Here is a 12,176-nt window from a genome sequence, read left to right on the forward strand (position 1 = left end):
TCATCCATTTCAAGTTTGAGAGAGATTTCATCAATGTCAAAAGTCACAATTCTACCTGATATGTAAATAGAATTTGAACAAATTATGTTCTTAATTTATCGGGACACATAAATTAAAAATAAATTTAAAATTAAATCGTATGGAAATTCGACATCATGATGATATTTTTTTTTGAAAACATTGTAATTATCGATGTGTCATTTTTAAAATCGTGTAATGAACATCTCTAGATTTGCCAAAAACATTAAAAGACAAGGATAGAGCTAGAGCACCACGAGTTCGAAAAAAACTATTAACTTTGACTAACTTTTTTTACACATTCAGATGAAAAATAAACAGTATTAATCATTCAATTTTTAAATCTAAAAATAACATTTTAATTATTCAGATATACATTCAGATTCAGACGTCTGAATCTTAAAAAAAACAAATGCAACCTTAATAAATGTATGACATTTTATAAAATTCAAATTTGTGAGATAAGATTTTTAACCTTTTAAAAAATTATTTTCAATTTATATTCTTTATGAGAGATATTTATTTTTACAGTAAGAGATATTTATTTTACCTATAAGAAATTTGAAAAAATTAGTTTCTTCTTTTTAATTTGTAAGTGTATGCATAAAATATTATTTCTTCTCTAAAACCACTAAATTTAAAACCACTTACTCCCTAGTTCAAATTATTTATGGTGCTTTCTAAATATAGTTGTCTCAAATTATTTGTGGTGCTTTTTAAATATAGTTGTCTCAATTTTTTTTGTTGATATTTTAGAAGTTTAAATAAAATTAATTATTTTTATTTCATTTTATCTTTAATAATAATTATTTTTGAAGACTATAAACACATCAATCATAAAAAAGATAATACATAGATAAAATAAATACTAAATAAAAAAATATCTATCATAAATTCATAACATATAAATAAGGATAAAGTAATTAAAGTCCCTCCTGATTAGTTCTCTTGATCAAAGGAGTTTAGCATAAACACGTCAAATAATTGGAGATGAAGTTAGTAAAATGGAGCAGATAAATATTTCTTTCTTAAATTTCAACAAACATCCTTTAAAAAAAAATTAATTAGAGGTTTATTTTATCAAATTAACCTTATTAATGGTGCTGTAAAATTTTAAATTTAACTTTTATTACTTCATGTTGTTATTTAATACTAAAATCAGCATGAAAAAAAAGTTAATAAATAAGTAAAATAAAATAGTGATTTTTGATATAACGGTCAAGTAAAATGACACAGACCCGTTTAACTATGAAAACTAAAAATATATTTACTTTATTTGATATTTTTGAAGTTGGAATAGAATTAAATTTGTGTGTGGTCATAGTGAAAACTATTTCGAAATATTTATGGCCAAATATATATTTCAGAATAAAGTGAAAATGTATTTTGAAACATTGTGAACTATATTCATGGCCAAACACCTACTAAATAACTACTACTTTTTCTATTCACTTTTACGTGTTACGTTTTGTTTTTCAAGGTTAAACTACATGACTTCAATCAATATTTTAAGATATACTTTTTTATCATATTAATATGAAAAAAATTGTAACTTAGAGCACTTTTCATATAATTTTTGAATATCTAAATAATTAAATTAATTTTCCTAAAACAAAAATGTTATAAGTAAAAATACATGACAGACATAATAGAGTATATAACAACAGTGCTAAATTGAATCAAGGAGTACTTCTTCATCCAGAACAGGCTCAATATCACAGTGTATAAAAATTACGTTGAAATTAATTATGTTTGAACTTATTTCTTATCGCGTGTTTAATTTTTGGTATACTAGAGATAATTCTATTTTTAATCATCCCCGGGAGCGGTTTAATTAAAGCCCGTAGGGTGACACATCACCCGCAAATTTCGACCAAAACTCTCTCTATATAGCTGTATAAAATATTAAATCTGTCACCTATAATATCAAAGAACTATCTACTGCAATCTGATTAATTTAATTGATGAGTTTACTTGACATTCCAAGAGTTCGAATCTTGAATCCGCCTTTGATCATTCCTATCTATATAGTAATAGCCCTTGTATTACTAATACCATAATAACAATGCATTTATTATATATATTAAAAATTAAATAATATCATACATTCCAAACAATGCCCAGTAGAAACTAAAGAATTTTTTTTTAAAGAAGCAAGACTGAGAAGAGGTGTGGAGACAGACCCTTGAGTCTAAGAGGTTCAGATTGAGTAGGAGCAAGATAGAGTATTTAGAATGCAAATTTAATGACACGAGGTAGGAGAACGAAGTGGTAGTAAGGTTGGATTTCCAGGAGGTGTGTAAGAGAGATGGTTTCAAGTATCTCGGATCCTTGATTCAAGGGAATGGTGAGATTGACGAGGATGTCTCCCATCGTATTGGGGTGGGATGGATGAAGTGGAAGCTCGCCTTAGGGGTGTTGTGCGATAAAAAGGTGCCGCCCAAGCTTAAAAGCAAGTTCTATAGGGTGGCAGTCCGTCCGACCATGCTTTATGGAGCGGAGTGTTGGCTAGTAAAAAATTTCACATTCAAAAATTAAAGGTGACGGAAATGCGGATGTTGCGTTTGATGTGTGGGCTTACTAGGGGTGATAGAGTTCAGAATGAGATCATTCGAGAAAAAGTTGAAGTGACTTTCGTGGAGGACAAGATGCGGAAAGTTCGGGCACATGATAAGGAGGGGCACGAATGCCCCGGTTCGTAGGTGGCTTGCGTTGGATGGCTTCAGGCGGGGTAGGGGTAGGCCGAAAAAATACTGAAGAGAGGTGATTAGACGGGACATGGAGCAGTTGCAGCTCACTAAGTTGCAGTTCACTAAAGACATGACCTTAGATAGGAAGATCTGACGCGAATTATATTAGAAGGCTAGTGCCAGTTTGGGTCGTTGGGGTAGGGCTTTACTTTGTGGGTGTATTATTCTTGTTATGCCATCTTGTTGCATGCTTTATTACGAATTTGTTTATTATTCATTATGGGTGACGCATTTATGTCTTCTCATCTTGTTCCATACTTTATTACGAATTTAGTTATTATCTCGTGTCTTGAGCCAAAGATTTATCAAAAATGGCCTTGCTACTTCTTTGAAAATAGTGATATAAACCACGTATATTTTATCCTTTCAAACCCCAATATATGATAATAGATTGAGTTTGTTGTTGTTGAAGACTGAGATAGCACTAAGGAAGAGGAGGGAGAAGGAGAGGACACAGATAAAGTTTGGCCAGGAACAGCTGCACTGTAATGTGTTTGTGTAAAAAGCAAAAGGGTGTTGTGAGGGGTTAGGGGTGGGAGGTTGGACTTGGGGTTGGCGCGGGGGAGGGGGGGTAGAAGGAGGTCCCTAACAGAGGCTTTTACACGTGAAAAGAAAAACACACCAGATGCACCTTACCTTTGCATGCGTATATGTAAAAAAAAAGATTCATCTATCATCATCATTATTACTGTAGTACTTACACATCTCTCTCTCTCTCTATATATAATCTTTGTTATCTCCATAAGTTCAAACTCTCTTTCTTTCTTTCTTTCTCTCTTTTTAGTCTTTGTTCCCATTATTACTGAAGCCCACTTACTGTGTTCGTGTTCGGTGAGCTGCTTTAACATTCTTGGTATCAAGCTAGCCAAGAGCTACACACATCTTTTCAAAAGACTTGGTCTTTCATACTTCCATTCATTTGGTGATTCATTCTTCTTTATTACACCCTTTAAACAGTACTTCATGTTTTTGAATTTTTCTTCCCTTACGTTCTTGGAGTAACCGTAATCAGAAGGTCACGATTTTAAACCTGAAAATACTAGTGTCCTGTAGAAATACAAAATAAGGTTGCATATAATTGACCCATGTGATCGATTCCTTGACCAGACACTGTGTATAGCGATGACTTTACTGCATTAGACTTTGCTTTTTTTTTCTTTTTTTTTTTCGTGTTCTGTTGATTTATAAGTCTTGGGGGGTGTAAAATGAAAATTTGGGGTTTCAAAGTTTATTCCTTTTTCTTGTTTTTGAGTATACTGGGACTAGTAAATATTTATATTATAAGTACTTATTTGGTTGCTTTTTTGATTGTTTCAAGGTGTTTTTATTCTCTTCTTGAGCAGTCATATATAGTTTTCACATTTACTCATGCTTGTACATTATCATATAACTCTTTCTTGTCTCATTTTCTTTGGTTCTATTCTTCCTTCCTATCCTTCTCTCTGGTTGTTTAGTACAAAGATTTTGGCTTTGCTTGAGGGTCCAATTTCTTTCTTCTAGCTATTCCACAAATTGGTAAATTAATTATTTTTTTTTCACAAAGATTTTCGCACATTTTATTTTTTTATACCTTGATTCATGGATATTGGGTTTCCAACCGAAACATCTTAAGAGGTTTTTTTTTGGGGTTCTGAGGAGATTTGTTGTTTGTCTTTAAGTTGGTGTTTTTTTTCTTTTGGTTTCTTGAAAATTAGTTTAGTTGTCCCTTCTAACAACTGATGTTCATGCAGAAGGAGAAATAGTTATAAATAGTGTTAAAAAGGATTTTCTAGTACTTTCTGTATGCTTGTTTTTCTGTGTATGCATTTATATTAAGGTGGTTGTATTTCTATTCATTCTTTTTATGTTTTGCAGTATTATCATCATTTCACTATTGACAAGACCTGTGACAATTTAATTGCAATTTATTATTATTTTTTTTAATCCAAAAGGTGTAATCTAGCTGTTGTTGTTTTGAAAGAAAAGTGAATTTTTTTTTTGGATTTATATCTGCAAAAAAGGAAATGGTGGGTATCTGTAGTATGCAAAATCAAGGAATTGCTATTTTGTGTTTGAAAGTTGAAAGCATTTTGATTACTGTTACTTGCTGCCAAATTATCATGATGCTGTTGACATTTGTGCCCTTTCTGTTTATAGGATTTTCAGTACAATAATCTTCAAATCTTGAAGCCATTTTGAGTGTGGAGGACTATATTGGAGCTGTGCTATCTAGTGGAGGACATTATTACTTTTGAGCAGTTTTCTTGAAATAGCACAGCCATGCCTATAAGGCAAATGAAGGAAGGTTCAGAACAGCACATTGTGATCAAACCCCATTTGCCAAACAGCATGAATCCAGTTCAAAAAAACCAAAAAACTACTCAAAATGGTAAAGGACCACCAACTCAAGAACCCCAAAACAACAAAATCCATAACCAGATTTCACCTCCTTCAAGAAATAGAGGAAGGAGGAGGGGTAGAGGAGGTAGAAAATCAGATCAAGGTGAGAACTTTATGAGGCCTAGTTCAAGGCCTTGTACAGCAGCAAGTAAGCCAGTTATAGCAGCAGCAGCAGCTACTTCTGTTGATGCAACAAATGTGTCAGTTGTTGAGAAGAATGGAAGTAGCTCAGAAGGGGGGTTTCCTTCTTCAAGCAAGTCTTTGTGTTTTGCACAAAGACCAGGTTTTGGCCAACTTGGGACAAAATGCATTGTTAAAGCAAACCATTTCTTGGCTGAATTACCAGACAAAGACTTGAACCAGTATGATGTAAGTTGCTATTTTACAAAAAAAGATTTCATTGAGCATCTTACAGCTCCTTGCAGAAATGTAAAGTAAGGCCGCCATGTACAATAGACCATTGTGGTCCGTCCCTTCCCGAAATCTTGCGCATAGCGGGAGCTTTAGAGCACCGGCTGCCATTTGGTTTCAATGAGCATCTTTCAAGAACTATAGTAAATTTTGTGTATTGCTTTTGGGGGCCCTTTAATCTGACATCCCCTTTGATTTTTGTTTTTTTTAACCCTTGTTACATTTTCTTTTACTTTGTTTTTGCCCTTAGCATTAATGACTCTCTCTGAATTTTGGTCAGAACTGTAGTGATAATTCTCTTTGTATTTTTTTTGTATGTATTCCCCTTTAGCAAACCAACTTTTTGCTGCTATGTTTGCAGGTTACAGTGACTCCTGAAGTGTCATCAAGAACTGTAAACAGAGCTATCATGGCAGAACTGGTGAAAATGTACAAAGAATCTCACCTAGGGATGAGATTACCAGCTTATGATGGCAGAAAGAGTCTTTATACTGCTGGTGAACTTCCTTTTAAGTGGAAGGAGTTCACCATTAAGCTTATTGATGAAGATGATGTGATCAATGGTCCAAAGTAAGACTTTATTGTTTTTGTCCTCATTCACTTTAGATTGTTTCAGCATTCAATTAAGAATTTACTACTAGATAGCTTTAATTATAGATTTTTTTTTTACCACTGAGCTTCCGTTTGACCATAGATTTTGAAGTTGAAACTTTAAACTTGAAAATTTGATATTTTGTAGTTTGATATTTTACAAATTTGAGGTTGTGTTTGGACATGTATTTTACTTGAAAAAAAACAACTAGAAGTTTGTTGAGTGGAAGTTCCGAAATCTGGCTCAACTTGAAAATAGTTGAAGATAATATTTCACATTCTGATCCAAAATCTATGGCCAAACGCTAGCTAAGGTTCTGAAGCCTTGTCAAAATATCAAGAATAAATAAATAAGAAGATATGATTATCTAATTTACTTTTTTAGTCTGGTTCAGTGTTAACTAGCATCTTCTACCAAATTAATAAAAAGGATGTTCTTTGTTTTCTTGTATAATCAATCAACAAAATAAGCCATAATCACGAAGTCGTTGACGGCTATGCAGATTATCTAAAATAGATTCATCTTTGGTTAGGCCTATTTCATCCCAATACTAAACAATATGTCTTTGGTCTGTCTTGTGAAATGTTAAATATTTCAGGAGAGAAAGAGAATATAAAGTGGTGATTAAGTTTGTTGCGAGAGCGAATTTACATCATTTGGGCCAATTTCTTGCTGGTAAGCGTGCTGATGGTCCAAAAGAAGCTCTTCAAATTCTGGACATTGTTTTAAGAGAGCTTTCAATCAAGAGGTAAACACTTCAACCAGAAATATTCTAAAGCTTTCATGAAAAGCCCTTTAGTTTGATTGATTGTTTGTTTGATAATCCACATTCCTTTAAAGGTATTGTCCTGTGGGAAGATCTTTCTTTTCACCTGATATCCGGAAACCTCAGCCCCTTGGTGATGGTTTAGAAGCATGGTGTGGATTCTATCAGAGCATTAGACCGACGCAAATGGGCTTGTCGCTTAACATTGGTGATTATTGTCAATATTCAGATTAAATGCAATATGATTGTTGTTCATGTAGTTAATCATTTCCTAACTGTATTGGATCTTTCGATTCCAAATAACAGACATGGCTTCAGCTGCATTTATTGAAGCGCTACCAGTGATAGAGTTTGTAGCCCAGCTTCTTGGGAAAGATGTGTCGTCAAGACCCTTATCTGACTCCGATCGCGTAAAGGTAACAACATCTAACTGGACTTTAATGATTACCTTGTCGAGCTAATGCTGTTAAGCTTGCTGTATTGCTTTAAGATGTAGTGCTTTGGCCAGTTTGCACTTCGATTAACCTTTTAATTTTGCCTACAAATGCCATCTAGATTAAGAAGGCTCTTAGAGGAGTGAAAGTTGAAGTGACACACAGGGGCAATGTCCGGAGAAAGTATCGAGTTTCAGGACTAACATCTCAGCCCACAAGAGAACTAGTGTAAGCTTTTCGCCTTATGCCTTTGTACTTTTTACTCTTTTAACATTATAGTAATCTAATGTACATTTTGTTACTTTGCTCAGATTTCCTGTTGATGATAATTTAACCATGAAGTCAGTAGTTGAATACTTTCAAGAAATGTATGGCTTTACGATAAAGAATACACATCTTCCATGCCTTCAAGTAGGGAACCAAAAGAAAGCCAACTATTTACCTATGGAGGTGAGAATATTACTTGATATGCTGTATAACTTCAAGCCTTCATGTTTCTTTCCAACAGTTCTGAACTATTATGTATTATTGTTTTCTAGGCATGTAAAATTGTTGAAGGACAACGATACACCAAAAGGTTGAGTGAGAAGCAAATTACTTCTCTTTTGAAGGTCACGTGCCAAAGACCACGAGATCGCGAGAACTCAATTTTGCAGGTATGGTGTAAGAATTGTCCTTTTGTGCCTTCTTTCTGAATGTATATTCAATTATCTCTGTCAAACAATAACTTTATAAACTCGATAGATTCTTGTATTTTCCACCAGTCAAAACCTGCTTATTGGCTTTTCAATTTTTCAGACCCTTTTATTTTTAGTCTCCTTGTTCTTGTTATGCCAATATGCTTCAGAGCAGTACTTGACTGTCTTTTAAAATATAGACTGTTCAACACAATGACTATAATGAAGACCCGTATGCAAAGGAGTTTGGAATCAAAATCAGTGAAAAGCAAGCGTCGGTGGAAGCCCGCGTGCTTCCTGCTCCTTGGGTAAAACACTACGCACGAGCTTTTGTTCTAATTTCTTATTTAACCTTAATGCTTTATCCTCTGACATCTACTTCTCTCATTTCTCCCCAGCTAAAATATCATGAGACGGGGAAGGAGAAGGATTGTCTGCCTCAAGTTGGGCAGTGGAACATGATGAATAAGGTCTCTTTTCTGCTTATTTCTTAGTTCCCATTGTACTTGTTTTCTGTCTTTTAGTTGTTACAATTTGCAGATCATCAGTTTACTTACTACTTCTATGTTGTCCCTTTCATGCAATAAACATCATGAGTTTATTTTTTGTTTTGCGTGGTGGCAAAAAGAAAAAGATCCAATATCTCACTCTTTGTTTATTAAATCATACTGTCTTTGCTTATTCTTCCTATTATGGTAACGACGCTATTCTCTACTGTTTCTGAGTTACTATGTGTGGTCTATTTTTGCTTTTCATGTTTCTAATATCTTAGCTTGACGTGTGCACAGAAAATGATAAATGGGATGACCGTAAGCCGTTGGGCATGCATCAACTTTTCAAGAAGTGTCCAAGAGAGTATTGCTCGTGGCTTTTGTAACGAACTGGCTCAGATGTGTCAAGTATCCGGAATGGTAGTTGTTTTGCAAGCTCTTTCTCTTTGTTCCATGTCCATTTCTCTTTCAGTCCATGTTTGTTTAAAGACACAAAGAAGATTGACCTTTCCTCCCGTGGGTTATGCTGACAGGAGTTCAATCCGGAGCCAATAATTCCAATATACATGGCCAGGCCAGATCAAGTAGAGAAAGCTTTAAAGCATGTTTATCATTCATGTGTAAACAAGCTAAAAGGAAAAGAACTTGAGCTTCTGTTGGTCATTCTACCAGATAACAACGGGTCCCTCTATGGTATGGTGAAATAATTTTCATTTGTTGAATTGAGATAGCTTTGAAGATTGCCGCCTTCTTAAATTAGCTTACACCCTTATCTCGTAGGTGACGTGAAGCGGATATGTGAGACTGATCTCGGTTTAATAACCCAATGCTGTCTGACAAAGCACGTATTCAAGATCAGCAAACAATACTTGGCAAATGTCTCCTTAAAGATAAATGTCAAGGTGCGTATAAATTAGCCTACTTGTAACATGCATTATATCGTTTTATTTCTGAACTTGTATTCTTACAAATACTTTATGCCGTGGTAACAGATGGGTGGTCGAAATACTGTCCTGTTGGATGCTATTAGCTGTAGAATACCATTGGTAAGTGATATACCTACCATCATATTTGGAGCAGATGTGACCCACCCAGAAAATGGAGAAGACTCTAGCCCTTCAATAGCTGCTGTGAGTTCCTTATTTGAGGCCATGCTCCTTAAATCTCCCTCTTTTCCAATATTCAGGTGTAACTGGAACCTCAATTTCCTAATCTGGCTGCAGGTAGTAGCTTCTCAAGATTGGCCTGAGGTGACAAAATATGCTGGTCTTGTTTGCGCTCAAGCTCATCGACAAGAACTTATACAAGATTTGTACAAGACATGGCATGATCCTGCACGTGGAACAGTTAGTGGTGGCATGATAAGGTAATTCCTTCTATGAGCTCTATCTCTTAGTTTCCAATGTATTTGTTGTCGTTTCATGAAAGATAGTTTACGCTGGTGGTACTGTATCTATTTTGCAGGGATCTCCTAATATCCTTCAGAAAGGCCACAGGCCAAAAGCCACAAAGGATAATCTTTTATCGGCAAGTCCTTCTCTCTAAATGCTAAATTTACTGGAAGTTGCACATGTTATATCTATATCTGCTATGGTTTGTCTTCATAAATATTTAAGTAGTGACTTCTATGTATTCCTGGTAACTTCATGATACCATTCTTGATAGATGACCCTACAGTGACTAGCATAAACATTTTCCTTGTCGGTCCCCCTCTATTGTCACTAAGACATTCTTTCGTTGGTTCTTATGATTTGCTTGGTTTTCCCCATCTTATTAGAGCATTTTGTGCGCAGGGATGGTGTGAGTGAAGGGCAATTTTACCAAGTACTGCTTTTCGAGTTGGATGCAATTAGGAAGGTTGTTGCTAATCCTGTCATCATCTCTTCCTCTAGCGTCTACTTCACCACATATGATTTAGTCTGACGAGAATATTTTTTTTGGTGCAGGCTTGTGCATCTTTGGAGCCAAATTACCAACCGCCAGTAACTTTTATCGTGGTACAGAAAAGGCATCACACCCGACTATTTGCTAATAATCACAAGGACAGGAGCAGCACTGATAGGAGTGGAAACATATTGCCTGGTAAACTATATCCTTCGTCTTAGAGAACTTCAGAGATATGGTCAAAAGTATTATGAATGCTGAGTACATCGATTGCTTCTTTCAGGTACTGTGGTTGATACAAAAATCTGTCATCCAACAGAATTCGACTTCTATCTTTGTAGCCACGCCGGCATTCAGGTATACTGAGACATAGACAACCTTTTTCATTGACTAAGATAAAATGAACAAGGATATGCAATGCTAGGAGACCCGTTATCTACAAATGCAAAAAGCATGAACTTTTGTTGTCCAAAAAGTAAAACTCGAAATGCAACATCCTTCTCTTAAGTTGATTTCTCTGATACTACAGATTTTAGTAAATCGATCCATGTATCAAAAATATGGGCGCAATAAATTGGTAGGCGGATACACCTAAAATATGTTTTCTATCATAAATCGAATAGTACTCACATATTATTGATGCACTTGTTCATCTTTGGCAGGGTACAAGCCGGCCTGCACATTACCATGTTCTGTGGGATGAGAACAACTTCACAGCAGACGGAATCCAGTCCTTGACCAACAATCTCTGCTACACATATGCAAGGTGCACGCGTTCTGTCTCTGTGGGTAAGTGAAAAATGTAAATAAAAAGCGGCGCAACAATAAGAAAATATATATCCCACGCATCCACACATCACTATGTCACTCTTATGTTTCAAAGTTTTCAAACTTAGATGAAGTAAAAAATATTGGTTGTTTGCAGTTCCTCCAGCTTATTATGCACATTTAGCTGCATTTCGAGCAAGATTCTACATGGAACCAGACATGCCGGAAAGTGGTGCAGGCAGCCCACATAAAGGCGGAAGCAAGGCTATACGAGAGTCAGGTGTTAGGCCATTGCCCGCGCTAAAAGAAAATGTGAAGAGAGTAATGTTTTATTGTTAGGAAGAAGAATTAACAACTAGCAAATGTAACAAATAGGTAGTAGGTGTTATATGTATGTTGATCATCATCCTAGGTTAATTTTCATGTCAGTTTAGTTGATGTAAAGCGGCTTTATTTTCAATTAATGGTAATTAGCAATGTAGCTGCAGATTAGTCCAGTGTTTAATCAATCCAAGTAGCAATAACTCTTCCAAATCCTAAAGAGTGGTATACTGCTGCTTTTTTTTTTTTTTTTTTTATAATAATAGATTTCTCTTGGAATATTTCTAAATCTTTTTGGTTAAATCCAAACAAAAGCCAGTCTTTTAACTATTAAAGTTAAATCAAATCAAGCATCATATGATCTGTTTGCTGTTTTTTTAGTTTAGATTTATATTTCTGACTTCGAAATTTTGGCAAATAATTAGTAAGATAATGAATGTTCAAATTAATATTAGATATAAATATTAAATCAAAGGGCAGAACCACCTTTGGGCCAGGGGTTCATTCAAACCCCTTTCGGCAGAAAATTATACGAAGTTTTTTATTTTTATTTTTTATATATATATATAGAGTAGATGTTGAATTTCCTTCGCCAGTTGTATGTTTACTTCCCTTTTAGTAAAAATTCTAGTTTCGTCACTGGCCACAAGTAGTAAATTGTCGCTACGAGTGTCATTCTGTAAAC

At 34.8% G+C, this 12,176-nt stretch overlaps 1 protein-coding gene across 3 annotated transcripts; it reads left to right on the plus strand.

Moving 5' to 3' along the window:
• The first annotated feature begins 3,499 nt into the window (after positions 1-3,499).
• Positions 3,500-11,657, plus strand: LOC107864678 (protein argonaute 10). 3 transcript variants are annotated; one of them, XM_016711116.2, is made up of 22 exons: positions 3,500-3,690; positions 4,905-5,516; positions 5,920-6,128; positions 6,749-6,898; positions 6,991-7,124; positions 7,223-7,332; positions 7,472-7,578; positions 7,662-7,800; positions 7,890-8,006; positions 8,228-8,335; positions 8,426-8,497; positions 8,816-8,938; positions 9,052-9,211; positions 9,299-9,420; positions 9,511-9,648; positions 9,742-9,884; positions 9,983-10,045; positions 10,312-10,375; positions 10,465-10,600; positions 10,686-10,759; positions 11,065-11,191; positions 11,328-11,657. In XM_016711116.2, the coding sequence occupies exons 2-22, from the start codon at positions 5,028-5,030 to the stop codon at positions 11,507-11,509; spliced, it is 2,967 nt and encodes a 988-aa protein (XP_016566602.2). In that variant the 5' UTR covers positions 3,500-3,690; positions 4,905-5,027; the 3' UTR covers positions 11,510-11,657. The 3 variants fall into 3 exon arrangements, with proteins under 3 accessions (XP_016566602.2, XP_047265112.1, XP_016566603.2); XM_047409156.1 differs by lacking the exon at positions 3,500-3,690 and adding an exon at positions 3,761-3,783; XM_016711117.2 differs by lacking the exon at positions 3,500-3,690 and adding an exon at positions 3,879-4,283.
• Positions 11,658-12,176: the final 519 nt, after the last annotated feature.

This window comes from Capsicum annuum, chromosome 3 (assembly GCF_002878395.1).
Source record: "Capsicum annuum cultivar UCD-10X-F1 chromosome 3, UCD10Xv1.1, whole genome shotgun sequence".
In the NCBI taxonomy this organism is placed as follows: Eukaryota; Viridiplantae; Streptophyta; class Magnoliopsida; order Solanales; family Solanaceae; genus Capsicum; species Capsicum annuum.